Source organism: Gossypium hirsutum, chromosome A05, assembly GCF_007990345.1.
Source record: "Gossypium hirsutum isolate 1008001.06 chromosome A05, Gossypium_hirsutum_v2.1, whole genome shotgun sequence".
Classification (NCBI taxonomy): domain Eukaryota; kingdom Viridiplantae; phylum Streptophyta; class Magnoliopsida; order Malvales; family Malvaceae; genus Gossypium; species Gossypium hirsutum.
In genome coordinates, this window is record NC_053428.1 from 61,195,855 (window position 1) to 61,216,536 (window position 20,682).

A 20,682-nucleotide genomic window follows, 5' to 3' on the forward strand; every position below is an offset into this window, starting at 1 on the left:
TCCAACATACATGGCTTATTGAAGACAAAAACCAAAATTTGTACAAGCCCACACTCGAACTCAAGACTTCTCCCGCACCCCTCAGAACACTCAACCATTGGAATAATCAATACTTATCCAGCACAACTTACAATAATTAAAACCTTATATTTTTAGGGCGTTACAACTCTACCCTCCTTAAAAGAAATTTAGGCCTCGAAATTTACCTGCTTAAAAAAATGAGGGTATTGTTGCCGCATCACATCCTTAGGTTCCCACATACCTCCGAGCTGTGTTACGCCATAGCACATTGACCAATGAAACTGATTTCCTCCTCAAAACTTTCACATCGCGGTCCAAGATTTGGACCGGCTCCTCTTCAAATGTCACGTCAAGTCTAACCTCAACCTCCTCGGTTAAGACAATATGCGTAGGATTAGAGCGATATTCCTTCAACATAGAGACATTAAACACATCATGAATCCGGTCCAACTCTGAAGGCAACTCAAGCTGGTAGGTAACCGGTCCCACATGCTTCAATATACGATAAGGCCCAATAAACCTAGGGCTTTGCTTGCCCTTTCGACCAAACCTCAAAAGCTTTTTCCATGGCGAGACCTTAAGAAACACCAAGTCGCCCATTGAAAATTCAATCTTTTTACGCTTTAAAACCACATAAGACTTCTGTCTGTCCGATGCCGCCTTAAGCCGATCCCGAATCAATCTGACCTTATCTTTGGTATCTAAAATCAACTTAGGTCCCAAAATATGCCGTTCACCCAACTCCGTCCAACAAGGAGTACGACACCTATGACCATATAATGCCTCGTAAGGTGCCATCTGTATGCTGGACTGATAGCTATTATTGTACGCAAATTCTGCCAACAGTAAATAATCTTCCCAACTGCCCCAAAAGTCAATCACATAACCTCTTAACGTATCCTCCAGTAACTGAATCACCCTCTCTGACTGGCCATCTATCTGAGGATGGAACGCAGTACTGAAGTCCAACCTGGTCCCAAGTGCCTCACGCAACTTCTTCCAGAACCGAGACGTAAAACAAGGATCTTGTAAGAGTATGCCCAAAGATCAATCATGAGATGGTTGTAATAACATACTTTATTTATTATGTTTTAATATAAGGCGTTTCCATTATTATTTTAGTTTTTCTTTCTATGTGTATAAATAAACTATTTTATAATAATGTCCTGAGAATAATATGATTGTTCTTAAAAGATTCTTAGTCAAGTATTATTGTTGACTAGGACAACAATAATGCATTGAGACTAACATGTAGTTGATTGATGATCAAGAGTTGTCATTGATATGGAGTGTCAAAATCAATGCATGAATATGTGTGTTAGAGAACAACATATTGGACTAACCCGCTATGAGTATGTTTCCTGGATTATTATGTAATTGTCACAACATTACTCATGAGATCATCATTATCCCAACATTGGGAGTTGTATATTTTGATACAGTCAAATGTACACCGTAACTGGTTGTTCTATAAAGGCTGATGTTAGATATACCACAATTTATGTAGAGCGATATGGTTGATCAATATAGAATAGGTCCCTCCTACATAATGGGAGTAATATCTTAGGCCACTTGATTGAGTGAGATAGAAATGCATGGCCATGCTCAAATAAGTTGATATGAGATGTCATACTTATTTGTATATCATAGTTACCCAAGATATCAAGAAACATGAGATGGACTATGCAAGTGTGACTATTCCATGACTTGTGTTCATTCTAGAGATAAAGGACTTAAGGAATAATCCATGAAAGATAAATCACAAAAGGTTATGTCGAATCATGACTTCTTGTAACTTAGGTAGCAATGATGCATTGCTAGATGCCACTCATTGTATGTAAAATTAGAATCGTTCTAGTATTACTGCTAACATTACAAAAGCCTACAAGGTCACACCATATGGTTGAGATGATCGAAATAAAACATAGTTGGTATTGTTTTTTATTATCACATGAATTAAATTAATTATAGAATTAATTTAATTGGGCAATCAAATATCGAACATATTATATGTACAAGAATGTTGTACACATAATGAGAACATAATTCTATTAATATATGAAGGTGGTTCTTATATAAATTTAAATCAATATAGTTTATCAAAATCTTTGTTATAATTAATGTAATTATAATTTTTAGTTAAAACATCATTATATTTATTTATTTTAAAATATTCAATATAAATATACCAAATTTAAAAGGGAAGTGTTATATATATAGATAATAACCCTAAAAAGAAAACCTAGTTTTTTTTTGAGTGGTCTAGCAGTCGTCAAAACAAAGAAATCTCTAAAATCATTTTGGGGACTTCTTCCGGTCATCGTCAACTAGGTGGACTACGGAGAGCTCGACATCTAAAAAGTTGTGACTTGGTTCGATAGTGGTTCGGAATTCTCGTTGCTGAGGCATAGCCTTCTACTCAGATTGAAGTTTCAGTAATTTTGAAACCATTTTCATTATTTCGATTTTCCCGATTCGTCCCTCACACATGGATCCATGGTTAGATTGCCAAAATTTTATTTTTTCACTGCGCCTTGGGGCACCGGCATTCCAGCAGATCTCTATCAGATATAATAGAAACCGGTACCCCATGCAGTCTTACAATTTTGAATACATACAACTTAGCCAACTTCTGTAATGAATAATCACTACGAACAGGTATAAAATGAGCAGACTTGGTCAACCGATCCACGATTACCCATGTTGAATCTTTCTTAGAAGGCGTTAGGGGTAGCCCACTAACAAAATCCATAGTTACTCTCTCCCACTTCACAACGGTATCTTGACAAGCTGAATCAACCCTGAAGGCAACTGATGCTCCGCCTTAACCTGATGACAAGTTAAGCATTTACTCACGAATTCGGTAACTTCCCGCTTAAGACCCGACCACCAATTCAATTCCCATAGGTCTTGGTACATTTTATTCCCTCCAGGATGCATAGCGTAAGGGCTACTATGTGCCTCCTACAGTATAGCCTGCCTTAAATCAGCATCTCTCGATACACAGACTCTCCCACAAAAACACAGTACCTCATCACTATTTAGCCCAAAATCTGAAGTCTCCCTATCCTCTATCTGTCAAAACCGCGATTTCAGCTACTCATCCTCCAACTGCTTAACTTTAATCTGCTCAAACCAACTTGGTTTAATCTGAAGCTCAGCCAGTAAACTATCATCGTCAAACAAACTAAGACGGGCAAACATCGCCTTCAAGTCAATAACTACTCTACGGCTCAGTGCATCAGCTACCACATTAGCCTTTCCTAGATGGTATTCAATCAAACAGTCGAAATCCTTAAGTAATTCGACCCATCCATGCTACCTAAGGTTTAACTCCTTCTGAGTGAGGAGATACTTGAGGCTTTTTTTATCCATATAAATAATACACTTCTCGCCATTCAGGTAATGCCTCCAAATATTCAGTGCAAAAACCATTGCAGGCAATTCTAAGTCATGAGTTGGGTAGTTCACTTTATGTGTCTTAAGCTAACGAGATGCATACTCCACTACCTTACCCTCTTGCATCAACACGCACCCCAAACCAACATGTGATGCATCACTGTAGATAGTGAATTCCTTCCCAGATTCTGGTTGTATCAAGATAGGGGCCTCAGTCAAAACCTTCTTCTCAAAACTTTCTTACTGCCTATCAGACCAGGTAAACGGTACCCCCCTTTATGCAAAAACTTAGTTAGAGGTACAGCAATCAAGGAAAACCCCTTAACAAATCGTTTTTAATACCCTGCCAGACCTAGAAACTTCGAATCTCAGATACTGACTTAGATTGTTTCTAGTCTAATATCGCTTCTGTAACACCCCTATCCCGTAACCGTCGCCAGAATAGGTAAGGGGCATTACCGGACTTGTAACTCATGTCAGAACAGTAAAAATTTTAAACTTTTTCTTGAAATAAAGATCATTTATTTAAATAAGTACTAAGCACAGCCAGAGATAAAATTTAAACGTATACATTAACCAAAAATATTCTTCCGCCACTAGTCTATTCTATACATGCCATAAGGTAATCCAAAACATAGCAGTACCAAACAGTGGATAGTGGTAGTGTGACGAGTTGCTGACGATCCCCGAGCCTGTAGCTTCGCAATGAGATCTATAAAACAGAGGAAACAGAGTAAACGGAGCAAGCATTACAATGCTTAGTAAGTTTTAAGCAGTGTCAACAGATAACAATCAAATTATAACATAGTTGTTCGTATTTTTATTTCACTCTTCCTTCGGTCATACCATCCCTTTACCGAATATGCACATCTCATCATATACAATAGGCAGATAAACTTTCACATAAAAGTGAGCTCATGTGACATAGATATATCGTATGATTTCACATAACCTCTCACACTGATCCGATGTCACATAATCATAGGAATAGTCTCATAGATTGCTCTCGTATGCATCACATAACTACCTTATGATTTAGTGCAAATCAAGCTCACATATAAACTTGGAGTACATACCTGTTTAACCTTTCGAATTGAATATATTTATAAGCAATTCTTATTACGAAGTCTTACCCGGACATAATCTCCACACGAAGTTATCGGGTCTTACCCGGACAAAATCCCCACACGTAGTCATCGGGTCTTTAGAGCTCGGATATAGTACGAGCACGAAGCTTACGGACATTAATCAGTGATAATATTCTCGCATAAAGCCTGCGGGTTTTAACCCGGATATAGTACTGACACAAATCCCTTCGGGACTTATCACATTTATACACTTTCACATCCATCACGTTGGCCACTCGGCCCTGTCACATATATACACTTTCACATTCATCACATCGGCCATTAGGCCTTATCACGTATATACACTTTCACATTCATCACATCGGCCATTAGGCCTTATCACGTATATACACTTTCACATTCATCACATCGGCCATTAGGCCTTATCACATATATATACACTTTCACATTCATCACATCGGCCATTAGGCCCTATCACATATATATACACTTTCACATTCATCACATCGGCCATTAGGCCTTATCACATATATACACTTTCACATTCATCACATCGGCCATTAGGCCTTATCACATATATACACTTTCACATTCATCACATCGGCCATTAGGCCCTATCACATATATATACACTTTCACATTCATCACATCGGCCATTAGGCCTTATCACATAATCTCAAATTCAGCACAAGCTGTTTTTCCTGAGCAATAGTCACTAAATTATTTATAACTGGAGCTACAAAACTCAAATCACTTTCCGTTAATTTTTCCTGAATATAGACTCGTATATCTTCCATCCATAAAATTTCCATAATTTTAGGTTTGGCCAATCAATACCAGATTTTTCTTAAAGTTTCCCCTGTTTCACTGTTTGACTAATCTAACCACTCTTCACTACGAATCAAATTTCTCATTTTACAGAATTCAAAATGTGTTGTATTTGATTTCATTTGAAACTAGACTCATTAAGGAGTCTAAGCATAAAAATTTTATCTTATAACCATTTTTGTACAATTTATAATGATTTTCTAAAAACAGAACAGAGGATTACAGTGTCATTCTGCGCTGTCTCACACAACTTTAAGTATCTCATTATCGGAAATTCCTTTGCTTACACGGTTTCTTTTATAAGAAACTAGACTCATTAAGCTTTAATTTCATGTCTCATTCAGCCTCTAATTCAACTCCATAAATTTATGGTGATTTTCTAAAGTCACATTACTGCTGCTGTCCTAAGCAGACTATTTCAAATTACCCTTGAATTCCCAAGCTCAAACACTTAAGAACTTACCATTTGAGCTTAGAACATATCATGGCCACATCATATCTTATTAAATCAAATCATCATGTCCTATTATAATTGAATTTACTCAACATTTCATCACTTAAAACTTACCTCGGATGTGGTCGAACAATTTCGGCGGCTATTCGATCACTTTTTCCTTTCCCTTATCCAACTGTGGTCCTCTAAGCTCTTGAGCTAATTCAACCAAATTTAACTTATTAAAGTCTCATTATGCTAGCTTATGGCCGAATATGACAAGGAGTTTGATTGGTCATATGGCCACCTTCTAGCTCAACTACACAATGGTCATATGCATTTTTAATCACATCAAGCAATTTAATACAATTCATTCGAACATCAAAAGAAAACCTCAAGGTACTTAGCCCATATATACTTTAGGCATTAGAGTCACATATATATATGGAATCATGAATCAAACTCAACATTTTAGCTAATATTCCCCCTTGGCCGAATTTTCTAAGCCAAGACAAAAGCATCAATATGCTTGCCTCTAACCGAATACATGCAACACCAATCTTCTTCCTATGGCCGAATATGCATGTCTATGTTTAGGCCGATTATATACTTAATACCACACATAAATGGCATACATTTTACTAACTAATGCATTACATATTATTTAACCATGTATATCACCAATCAATTTCATCACAATTTCACTTAAGCCTAATCTCAATACAATACATCGTGCTCAAATCATTATTCAAGTTCAAATTCGGCCAGCACACATATACATACTAGCAACTATGTATTAACATTGCATTTCATACTATAACCGAATGTATAGCTCATCGAAATATATTTATTCATGTTCCCTTAACACATATTGGTCAACTAGATCATGCATTATTCTTTGGCACATTTGGTCATTAAAGCAATCACCTATTTAACTTTCAAGCATTTTTATACTAACATTTCTCCCAAGGCCGAATTTATATACAACCTTTAGTACTCATTTAAAGTTTATATTTTAAGTAATTAATATACACAATATTAACCAAATATCCATTTACTAAGCATTTTAACAAATTTTCCTTCAACTATCCACACATTCGGTAATCACATAATCAAACACTAAACCTTAACTTCCAAGCCAAAACAACTAGCAAATTCAACACATCCAACATAAATTTCCATGCTAATGACATCAAAACAACTACTAAGAATTTCAAGCTCCTTGGCCGAATTTCAATCTTCCAAAATAACAAAAATTTGAGCCATGAAATAGGTAGAATTCAAACTAACCATTCAATTTATGCATGAATTTCCAAGAGTAGCATTGTACATACCTTGATCTAGCAATCTCCTTAGCTGAAAATTTTAACAACAAAAGGAAATTTCTTCTCCACCCTTTCCTAGCTACGGCAATGGAGGAATAAACCAACTTTGGTTTCTCCTCCCACTAACACATTATTTTTATTACCCATACTCTTTTATTCATCTTTAATTCATCTAATACATTTTTTATTACATATTTCTCACCACTAATAAATATAATAATACTAACCCATGCATATAATGCCCATACTTATAAGCTTGGCCGGCCACTAGCATTAAAAGTGGCAAATTGGCATGCAAACCCACTTATTTGCATCATTCAATAATTAATCACTTAAAATAAGCCACACATATATTCAAAGCTTCTCACATAAGTCCTTTTTATTTAGAAACACATTCAAATTGACAAAAATCAAAGCATTCAAATTTCACACATGCATGATCACATATTTTAGACATAAAATATTATATTCAATTATTTCTGCAACTCGGTTTAGCGGTCCCGAAACCACTTCCCGACTAGGGTCAAATTAGCGGTGTCACAACTCTTCCCCCTTTAGGGATTTTAGTCCCCGAAAATTTCTATCGATGCATAGTTTAGGATAACGTCCTCTTATTGAATTATATTCATATAAACATTAGCTCATCGATGGCAATTGTAATTCATTTTTGATTTCGCATCGATCTATAAAATCATTTTCTTATCTTAAAACAAATACATAAACATTTCTACAAGTATGCACATATATCTCATTTTCTTGATTTCATAAGTAATAATCACTTAATTTAATTCACAATTGCATCTCAAACACATATTAAGCACATATTAATATGTATAATTCACATCATCAACCCACATATCTGTAACCCACATTTTCATTCATGTATAAGCTGTAACCTGATCGAAAGTACACATATACTCAAACATCCCAATAAATATCCTTTATCACTCCATCATATCTCACTATTCAACTTAACCTATTTCCAACAGAAAATCAACTTCCACATACCTGAACATTGAGTTCATTTAGCACATTCAATCACCGTTAACGATACCCGTATACAATCGATTTGGCATCAAGCCTCATATTGTATACCGGATTCATTTAGCACATTCAATCACCGTTAACGATACCCGTATACAATCGATTTGGCATCAAGCCTCATATTGTATACCGGCATGGGATTTATTTTAGCACATAACCCATATATCCAAAATTATCAGCATTCATCACAAACTCTTATAGACTTTCAAATGTCAAACTTAATCGAAATAATTTCTTGAATATGATTAACAAAAAAATAGGGGTCATTTAGCAATAGCACATATGACTTCATATACCAAGCATTCCATAGACTAAATTCATAACACATTTACAACATGAATTCATTTCTTAACAACATATCCACCATCTTTTTACTTTCATCTCATTTTCTCATACCTTCCGTACATACCTGTATCACTTATTCTGATCTTACTTAATTTATCATCTTAAATATACCTGTTGAATCATTCGAAATCATTACGGATACTCATTAAGCACATATAGCTCTTACAATGCCATATCCTAGATATGGTCTTACATATTCTCACATATCGAGCCGATGCCATGTCCCAGACATGGTCTTACACATTATCTCAAATCAATGCCTTCGTCCCAGACGAGGTCTTACATGAATCCCACTTCACACACTTAGTACCCACTGACCGATCTCGCACTCATAGTGCTCGGTTAAAGGAATTCGCACACACACAGTGCCTCTAATCATTCACACACATAGTGCTCTTATTCATTCGTTATTACACACTGAAATGACTTAACCAAGTCTATAAACATCATGTATGTACACTTGTAAACATATCATCTCGTTTAAATTTGAATTCGTATAGTAATGAACACTTAAACTTTGCTCAAATTACCGGCATGAAGCCTACTAGGCACGAAGGCCCGAATACACGTCACCATCATGATTGCTCTTCGGGACCTAGCCCGGATATAACACCAGCACGAATGCTCTTCGGGGTTTAGCACAGATATATCACTAGCACGAATGCTCTTCGGGACTTAGCCCGGATATATCACTAGCACGAATGCTCTTCGGGACTTAGCCCGGATACATCACTAGCACGAATGCTCTTCGAGACTTAGCCCAGATACATCACTAGCACGAATGCTCTTCGAGACTTAGCTCGGATATATCACTAGCACGAATGCTCTTCGAGACTTAGCCCGGATACACACTAGCACGAATGCTCTTCGAGACTTAGCCCGGATACATCACTAGCACGAATGCACTTCGAGACTTAGCCCGGATACATCACTAGCACGAATGCTCTTCGGAACTTAGCCCGGATACATCACTCTCAATTCTCATGTACATATACACATATAGCAATACACATTAGTATATCATTTACATTACTTGAATACAAACACAACATGCTTATTGACCATTCAACTTCCAGTTCCATAGCCACATACAAAAATCACATTTATAGTCATAACACTCCTTCAAAATTGCATCACTTATACCCTTATAATTCAATCCAAATCGAAATTCAAATACGAGTACATGATACGTACCTGCTCAACTTAATAATTTAGGCATATCTAAGTGAAGTTATATCACAAATTCTCATAGTCAGAAGCTTGCTACAGCTCGATCGGGATCAAGATTCATTACAATACAGCAAACACATTTTAATAGCCAAAAATCATCACACTATCATTTTATCACTTTATGGCATGTATAAATAGACTCACGCGTGCTACGTTAGTCCTAGAATCGAATAAACCGTAGCTCTGATACCAATAAAATGTAACACCCCTATCCCGTAACCGTCGCCAGAATAGGTAAGGGGAATTACCGGACTTGTAACTCATGTCAGAACAGTAAAAATTTTAAATTTTTTCTTGAAATAAAGATCATTCATTTAAATAAGTACTAAGCACAGCCAGAGATAAAATTTAAACTTCACTAAGTAAACATTCAAAAGATGCCATTTTCGCATGGCTTATATACATTAACCAAAAATATTCTTCCGCCACTAGTCTATTATATACATGCCATAAGGTAATCCAAAACGTAGCAGTACCAAACAGTGGATAATGGTAGTGTGACGAGTTGCTGACGATCCCCGAGCCTGTAGCTTCGCAATGAGACCTATAAAATAGAGGAAACAGAGTAAACGGAGTAAGCATTACAATGCTTAGTAAGTTTTAAGCAGTGTCAACAGATAACAATCAAATTATAACATAGTTGTTCGTATTTTTATTTCACTCTTCCTTCGGGCATACCATCCCTTTACCGAATATGCACATCTCATCATATACAATAGGCAGATAAACTTTCACATAAAAGTGAGCTCATGTGACATAGATATATCGTATGATTGCACATAACCTCTCACACTGATCTGATGTCACATAATCATAGGAATAGTCTCATAGATTGCTCTCGTATGCATCACATAACTACCTTATGATTTAGTGCAAATCAAGCTCACATATAAACTTGGAGTACATACCTGTTTAACCTTTCGCATTGAATATATTTATAAGCAATTCTTATTACGAAGTCTTACCCGGACATAATCTCCACACGAAGTTATCGGGTCTTACCCGGACAAAATCCCCACACGTAGTCATCGGGTCTTTAGAGCTCGGATATAGTACGAGCACAAAGCTTACGGACATTAATCAGTGATAATATTCTCGCATAAAGCCTGCGGGGTTTTAACCCGGATATAGTACTGACACAAATGCCCTTCGGGACTTATCACATTTATACACTTTCACATCCATCACGTTGGCCACTCGGCCCTGTCACATATATACACTTTCACATTCATCACATCGGCCATTAGGCCTTATCACATATATACACTTTCACATTCATCACATCGGCCATTAGGCCTTATCACGTATATACACTTTCACATTCATCACATCGGCCATTAGGCCTTATCACATATATATACACTTTCACATTCATCACATCGGCCATTAGGCCCTATCACATATATATACACTTTCACATTCATCACATCGGCCATTAGGCCCTATCACATATATATACACTTTCACATTCATCACATCGGCCATTAGGCCTTATCACATATATACACTTTCACATTCATCACATCGGCCATTAGGCCTTACTATCATTTCATATTCGAATACTCATAAACTTACAATATCACGATTTAAAATTCAAGTATGGGTTTAATCAATAGCTTATGAGCAACTAAAACAAGTTTATGAAGGTTCACAACATAATCTCAAATTCAGCACAAGTTGTTTTTCCTGAGCAATAGTCACTAAATTATTTATAACTGGAGCTACAAAACTCCAAATCACTTTCCGTTAATTTTTCCTGAATATAGACTCGTATATCTTCCATCCATAAAATTTCCAGAATTTTAGGTTGTAACACCCCGTACCCGAGACCGTTGCCGGAGTCGGACACGAGGGGTTCACAGACTAAATTCGCTTACTATCGCAGTCCATTTTAAAATTTTCCAGGCAGTTGGCTAACTGCGACACTGTCACCTTAAAAATCATATCTTGAGTTTCACAACTCGAAAATCAGTTTCGTAATTTTTTCCCTGAAACTAGACTCATATGCCCATCTACATATTTTTTTCTAGAATTTTTGGTCGGGCCAATTAGTACAGTTTATTAGTCAAAATCTCCCATGTTACAGGGATCGACTACACTGACCTTTTCGTATTACGACTTGGATATCTCCCTGTACAGAGCTTCAATACTGATGCCGTTTGTTTCTATAGAAACTAGACTCAGAGAGGAATCTATACATATATGGCATGACTCCTAATTATCTCTGGTTAATTTATAATGAATTTCCAAAGTCGGAACAGGGAATCCAGAAACTGTTCTGGCCCTGTCTCACGAGAACCTGAATATCTCTTAACATACTGTCCATATGATCGTTTTGTTACTTTCCTATGAAAATAGATTCATCAAGGTTCGTTTACATAATTTATTCATTATTTAATTCCAATCCTACTATTTTTAGTGATTTTCCAAATCTACATCACTGCTGCTGCCAGCATCTGCCTTTAAGGTAGACTTTACCTATTTCATAGTTTCCATGATTCAACTAGCCCTTTTAGCATGAATAGCACAAATTATGATAGTGATTAACCATTCCATACCAAATGATTATAACATTATGCTCAAACATATATAAGCCATTTTCGCATGGCTATATACATTAACCAAAATATTCTTCCGCCACTAGTCTATTTTATACATGCCATAAGATAATCCAAAACATAGCAGTACCAAACAGTGGATAGTGATAGTGTGACTAGTTGCTGACGATCCCCGAGCCTGTAGCTTCGCAATGAGATCTATAAAACAGAGGAAACAGAGTAAACGGAGTAAGCATTACAATGCTTAGTAAGTTTTAAGCAGTGTCAACAGATAACAATCAAATTATAACATAGTTGTTCGTATTTTTATTTCACTCTTCCTTCGGGCATACCATCCCTTTACCGAATATGCACATCTCATAATATACAATAGGCAGATAAACTTTCACATAAAAGTGAGCTCATGTGACATAGATATATCGTATGATTTCACATAACCTCTCACTCTGATCCGATGTCACATAATCATAGGAATAGTCTCATAGATTGCTCTCGTATGCGTCACATAACTACCTTATGATTTAGTGCAAATCAAGCTCACATATAAACTTGGAGTACATACCTGTTTAACCTTTCGCATTGAATATATTTATAAGCAATTCTTATTACGAAGTCTTACCCGGACATAATCTCCACACGAAGTTATCGGGTCTTACCCGGACAAAATCCCCACACGTAGTCATCGGGTCTTTAGAGCTCGGATATAGTACGAGCACGAAGCTTACGGACATTAATCAGTGATAATATTCTCGCATAAAGCCTGCGGGGTTTTAACCCGGATATAGTACTGACACAAATGCCCTTCGGGACTTATCACATTCATCACATCGGCCATTAGGCCCTATCACATATATACACACTTTCACATTCATCACATCGGCCATTAGGCCCTATCACATATATATACACTTTCACATTCATCACATCGGCCATTAGGCCTTATCACATATATACACTTTCACATTCTCAAAGTAAGCTATTTTAGCTTAGTTATAAGCAATTTAAACAATTTAAAAGACATTAAAAACTCAATTTGAGTAACCAAGTCCTGCTACTAAAATCACATATTCAACCAAACTTGACTACCAATATATATCAATCAGTCAAGTTTAATACCTAACATGTTCGAATATACATAAACTCTAAAAATAATAATAATAATTACTTAACACTTCCCATCTTACCATTTAATACCTAGTCGAATGTTCACTCATATATAAAATAAATAATCAAACATTATTATATATATATCATATCATTTTATTATTATTATCATTATTTATTTTATTTTATACTTTTCAACTCGTCCATCTCTCATTTTTCCAAATCTATCATACATATTATATTTATAACTACCCACCATATAATTTCAAGTTCAATAATATCAACCACAAAGGTTTGATTACGTACCTTCATTATTACGAACATAAATATTACACTACTACTCTTGCATTTGATAATTAGATCGTCCGATCATTTTCCTTCACCCGTTGTATTCGCACACTTAGTGCTATTGTTTAACTAGAAAGGCCATGAAATCGCACACTTAGTGCTTAATATTTTCCTTCGCACACTTAGTGCTCGATAATCAAACTCGCATGCTTAGTGAAATTTTCATATTTATTATTTCTATTTGCATTCGACAACACCAAGATTTTATATATTTCAACGCGACTCACACAAATATATAAATTATATTTATTTAAACCAACAATAAATATTTGCTTAACGACTTACCTCGGATTTCGACGGACAGTCGAATTCGACTACTCAACGATTTTTTTTTTATTTTCCCCGATCCACGTCCGATCTTTTTGGTTCTTGATCTAAAAATTTCGAAATTAATCTCATTCAAATAGAATTTCCTTCATTTAGGTACAAATACACATAATTGAGCAATTTACCAATTTACCCCTAATATTATGCACTTTTACAATTTAATCCAATTTTCTCAAAACACAAAATATGAAGAATTTGTATATACAATGCTAGGGCCGAATGTTCACTAAGCTTATATAAATCCTCCCATTTCACTAATTTCACAATCTAGTCCTTCAATTTAGTACTTTTTTTCAATTTAACCCTAAATGCTCAAAATTACCAAAAATCCCAATACCCAAATGTTAATCTAACACATTTATTTTATTTTCTCACATCAAACGTAAATTTTATCAAACTATTAACAATGACACTTCATGACTATATCATCAATTTCAAAATTTCAAGCATGGGCTTTATAGTATTCAAAGCAACTATCTCAAAAGTGTAAAAATTAACAAAAACCAAACTCAAATCACTTACCTAATTGAACATGCAAGGACCGAAAATATCAAAGCTGAAACTTTCCTTTCTTTCTCTTAGTTTCGGCCGAGTAAAAATAAAAGAAAGATGAACACTTTCATCTTTTATTAAATATAATATATTAACATATATTAAAGTATACCATAATGCCATAAAATATAACAAACAATTCAAGTCATTAATCCATGCATATTGGTCGGCCACCAATTCCTATTTATGGCCAAATTGCAACCTTAATATTCCATAATATAAAAACAATCATAATTTGGCCCTTATACATTAACCCTTAAATTTTCCATTTTACGCGATTAAACCATTTTTTCATCAATCGACCTCCAAACACTAAAATTTTTAAACGAAACTTTCACAAAAGCAACTTCACACATTTTAAACATAGAAAATGATATTTAAATATTATTCTAACTCGGATTCGTGGTCCCGAAACCACCGTTCCAATTAAGGTCCAAATTGGGCTGTTACTTTATTTATTTTTATTTAATACATTTTAATATTCCATCTACCTTTTTGTCCTTTATAATAATACATAATTTCATATATGCCAAACCACCAATCTCCACTATCATAAAGTAATGGTTTAATTGATAAATAGGGACTTCTACTTTAGTAAAACATGGAAAATAAACACTTAAACAATTAGAATGTAACTTTTTGCATTTTACGCGATTTAGTCCTTTTTGCTTAATTAACTATCGAAACGATAAGATTTTTCAACGAAACTTTAATACCATCTTTTTGCCACTTTGTAAATATTTATAAAAATATTTACGACTCGATTTATAGAAATGAGGTCCTGATACCTCATTTCCTAAACCCACTTGACCTTAGGGTCATACCACTTGAACTTAATAAATCATTTATAAAACAAATATCACAATATCAAAATATTTTTAAAAATCACAATTAACTCGTAAATATTAAATATAATATTTACAAACCTACTCGTCGGATTTGGTGACCCCGAAACCACTGTTCCAGTTAATCCTAAAAACGGGCTGTTACATAGGTTTGGCCAATCAATACCAGATTTTTCTTAAAGTTTCCCCTGTTTCACTGTTTGACTAATCTGACCACTCTTCACTACGAATCAAATTTCTCATTTTAAAGAATTCAAAATGTGTTGTATTTGATTTTATTTGAAACTAGACTCATTAAGGAGTCTCAGCATAAAAATTTTATATTATAACCATTTTTGTACAATTTATAATGATTTTCTAAAAACAGAACAGAGGATTACAGTGTCATTCTGCATTGTCTCACACAACTTTAAGTATCTCATTATCGGAAATTCCTTTGCTTACACGATTTCTTTTATAAGAAACTAGACTCATTAAGCTTTAATTTCATGTCTCATTCAGCCTCTAATTCAACTCCATAAATTTATGGTGATTTTCTAAAGTCACGTTACTGCTGCTGTCCTAAGCAGACTATTTCAAATTACCCTTGAATTCCCAAGCTCAAACACTTAAGAACTTACCATTTGAGCTTAGAACATATCATGGCCACATCATATCTTATTAAATCAACTCATCATGTCCTATTATAATTGAATTTACTCAACATTTCATCACTTAAAACTTACCTCGGATGTGGTCGAACAATTTCGGCGGCTATTCGATCACTTTTTCCTTTCCCTTATCCAACTGTGGTCCTCTAAGCTCTTGAGCTAATTCAAACAAATTTAACTTATTAAAGTCTCATTATGCTAGCTTATGGCCGAATATGACAAGGAGTTTGATTGGTCATATGGCCACCTTCTAGCTCAACTACACAATGGTCATATGCATTTTTAATCACATCAAGCAATTTAATACAATTCATTCGAACATCAAAAGAAAACCTCAAGGTACTTAGCCCATATATACTTTAGGCATTAGAGTCACATATATATATGGAATCATGAATCAAACTCAACATTTTAGCTAATATTCTCCCTTGGCCGAATTTTCTAAGCCAAGACAAAAGCATCAATATGCTTGCCTCTAACCGAATACATGCAACACCAATCTTCTTCCTATGGCCGAATATGCATGTCTATGTTTAGGCCGATTATATACTTAATACCACACATAAATGGGATACATTTTACTAACTAATGCATTACATATTATTTAACCATGTATATCACCAATCAATTTCATCACAATTTCACTTAAGCCTAATCTCAATACAATACATCGTGCTCAAATCATTATTCAAGTTCAAATTCGGCCAGCACACATATACATACTAGCAACTATGTATTAACATTGCATTTCATACTATAACCGAATGTATAGCTCATCGAAATATATTTATTCATGTTCCCTTAACACATATTGGTCAACTAGATCATGCATTATTCTTTGGCACATTTGGTCATTAAAGCAATCACCTATTTAACTTTCAAGCATTTTTATACTAACATTTCTCCCAAGGCCGAATTTATATACAACCTTTAGTACTCATTTAAAGTTTATATTTTAAGTAATTAATATACACAATATTAACCAAATATCCATTTACTAAGCATTTTAACAAAATTTCCTTCAACTATCCACACATTCGGCAATCACATAATCAAACACTAAACCTTAACTTCCAAGCCAAAACAACTAGCAAATTCAACACATCCAACATAAATTTCCATGCTAATGACATCAAAACAACTACTAAGAATTTCAAGCTCCTTGGCCGAATTTCAATCTTCCAAAATAACAAAAATTTGAGCCATGAAATAGGTAGAATTCAAACTAACCATTCAATTTATGCATGAATTTCCAAGAGTAGCATTGTACATACCTTGATCTAGCAATCTCCTTAGCTGAAAATTTTAACAACAAAAGGAAATTTCTTCTCCACCCTTTCCTAGCTACGACAATGGAGGAATAAACCAACTTTGGTTTCTCCTCCCACTAACACATTATTTTTATTACCCATACTCTTTTATTCATCTTTAATTCATCTAATACATTTTTTTATTACATATTTCTCACCACTAATAAATATAATAATATTAACCCATGCATATAATGCCCATACTTATAAGCTTGGCCGGCCACTAGCATTAAAAGTGGCAAATTGGCATGCAAACCCACTTATTTGCATCATTCAATAATTAATCACTTAAAATAAGCCACACATATATTCAAAGCTTCTCACATAAGTCCTTTTTATTTAGAAAGACATTCAAATTGACAAAAATCAAAGCATTCAAATTTCACACATGCATGATCACATATTTTAGACATAAAATATTATATTCAATTATTTCTGCAACTCGGTTTAGCGGTCCCGAAACCACTTCCCGACTAGGGTCAAATTAGGGGTGTCACAGCTTCATTTTCCATGGATCAACCCTAATCCCCTCAGTCGACACCACATGACCTATAAAATTTACCTCATGTATCCAGAATTCACACTTGCTGAATTTAGCATACAATTGTTTTTCCCTCAAAATCTACAGAACAACCTGAAGATGTGCATCATGATCCTCCTCAGTCTTTGAATACACCAGAATGTCATCTATAAACACCACTACAAACCGATCCAGATAGGACTGGAACACTCAGTTTATGAAATCCATAAAAGCTGCAAGTGCATTCGTCAGTCGAAACGGCATCACTAGGAACTCATAATGCCCATAGCAAGTCCTAAATGCTGTCTTGAAAACATCACTCTCCTTAACCCTCATTTGGTGGTACCCAGATCAGAGATCAATCTTGAAGAAAATTGAAGCTCCTCAAAACTGATCAAAAAGATTGTCAATCCTCGGCAGAGAATACTTATTCTTAATAGTCAATTTATTCAATTACCGATAGTCGATGTACATGTGCATAGTTCCATCCTTCTTCTTCACGAACAACACCAGTGTCCCCCACGGAAACCCACTTGGGTGATGAACCATCGATCCAGTAACTCTTGAATTGAGCTTTGAGCTCCACAAGTTTCTTTGGTGCCATTCTATATGGGGCAATTGACACCGGAGCTGTACCAGGCAATAACTCTATCCCAAACTCCACTTCACGGTTACGAGGTAACCCTGGTAACTCCTCGGGAAAAACATCCAAAAAGTCCTTAACCATTCTGATATCTTTAACAGACAAAACTTTGTTACCAGTAGCACTAACATAGGCTAAATACTTCTCGCAACCCTTACGGACCAACTTCTCAGCTCTAAGCTCAGAAATCACATTTGAGTGATAATCACGTAGCTCCCCAATCACGACCACCTTATCACCTTCTATAGTTTTCAGAACCACCCACTTAGAAGCGTAATCCAAATTTGCCTGATGCTTAACCAGCCAGTCCATACCTAGTATCAAGTCAAATTCCCCAAAAGGAAGTTCCATCAAGTCAGCTAAAAAGATTTTTCCTTGAACCTCCAAGGGTACATCTTTAAACAATTTGTTCACTCACACTGACTTCCCTAATGAACTTAACACAGTAACCTCACTTATAGGTGTTTTCACATACCACACTCAAAGTCTCAGACACAGTGCATGCTAAATAATAGTGCGTAGAACCAACACCAATCAATGCAGTGTAAAGTACACAGTGGATACAGAACGTACCCATAATGACATTTGGGGGGTCCCCATCCTCCCGACGTGAAGCAGCATAAGCCAATGCCGGCTGCCTCGCGTCAGTATGACTCGTACCCCTCTCAGTGCTCGTCAGTATGACTCATACCATTTCCACCTCTAGGAAGACCCCAGTCTCTCGATGCCTATTGGATACCTCTCTGCGACTGAATAGTACCCATACCAGTAGCTTGCATCTGAACAGGCCTCCATGGACAATCCCTAATACGGTGCTCCATAGATCTGCACCTGAAGCATCCCCTCTCTGAAACTAACACTTGCCCTAATGGCATTTCCCACAAACTGTACAGGGCTGTATCCCAAATGCAGCCACAGGGGACCCAACTTTGACTTATCCATCAACCCTGGCCTTCTTTCTAGATCTCATTGATGAACCTGAGGGCTCCCAAACCCTCTTATTTCTTCCCTTATCCTTCTCACAAATCTAACGCTTAGTGCACTTTACATCTTCAGCGATCTTTGCCTTCTCAACTAATACTGCAAAATCCCACTCCCTTTGTGGAGCTATCCAAACTCCCAGACTATCCTTAAAGCTGTCCTCAAAACAAAAACAGTGCTCGTACTCAATGGCCACCATGCCACGCACGTAGTGGCTCAATCGCAGAAATTCTGCCCCATACTCAGCTACGGTCTTATCCCCCTGGGTCAGATTTAGGAACTCCCTTCTGTGGGCATCTACATAGCTAGCGCCCACGTATTTTCCTAGAAAGGCATTCTTGAAAAACTCCCAAGTTATTGATTCAGACTGAATACCCTCCTTCACAGTAACCAACCACTGATAGGCTTTATCTCTCAACAATAACACTACACCTTTTACTTTCTGCTCTGGGATGTAGTCGAGATCATCTAAGATCCTCTCCATAGCCTCTATCCAATATTCTGCCACATTAGGAGCAACTCCAGTGACACCCCTAAAGATCTCAACCCCATTAGACTTGAGTCATTCCGTCACTGACCCACGGCCTGCCGTACCAGTATTGGGCCCAGCAACCCTCTCTAGAATACATAGCATGCTTAGGACAGTGCATCGTCTCTAGTTGCACGATCATGTGACCCAGCCTCTGTCACTGGTGAAGCTGGTACCTCTCTTGACTCAATGTTGGGCATATGCCTGATGCTGAAGACCCGACTCAAGCACCTCCACGGCCTCCGCCGCGGGCTCTAGTGCCTCTTCCACGAGTACCTCAAGTGCTCATAGTTGATTCACAAATTATCTGTATTAACAGTTTTATGCATCAAATTTATAGTTCCAGTGTTTATTAGCAAATATTTTCTGAAATATAGCACCAACAATTCAGAGTTGTTTGTTTTCACAGATCACAGTCTTACTACAATTTTGGGTACCCTAATAGAGGTTTCAGTACAATCTACTATCTACGATAATCTCATATCAGTTAAAACAAACAGTAGTTTTAGGGAAATTATAGAATCGACGCCGGAGAACTCAATAGACCACTCCTTTCAAAACAACACCACAAAATATTTTCCACTATGTGAAACAATTCTTTT

General features: G+C 36.0%; 1 protein-coding gene across 1 annotated transcript; it reads right to left on the reverse strand.

Annotated features, from left to right (window-relative positions):
- Window positions 1–3,117: 3,117 nt before the first annotated feature.
- Window positions 3,118–20,035, reverse strand: LOC107961009 (uncharacterized). Its single transcript, XM_041111987.1, has 5 exons — window positions 19,603–20,035; window positions 19,310–19,465; window positions 18,587–18,884; window positions 18,385–18,532; window positions 3,118–3,315 (listed from the first exon to the last, which is right to left on the reverse strand). The coding sequence occupies exons 1-5, from the start codon at window positions 20,033–20,035 to the stop codon at window positions 3,118–3,120; spliced, it is 1,233 nt and encodes a 410-aa protein (XP_040967921.1).
- Window positions 20,036–20,682: the final 647 nt, after the last annotated feature.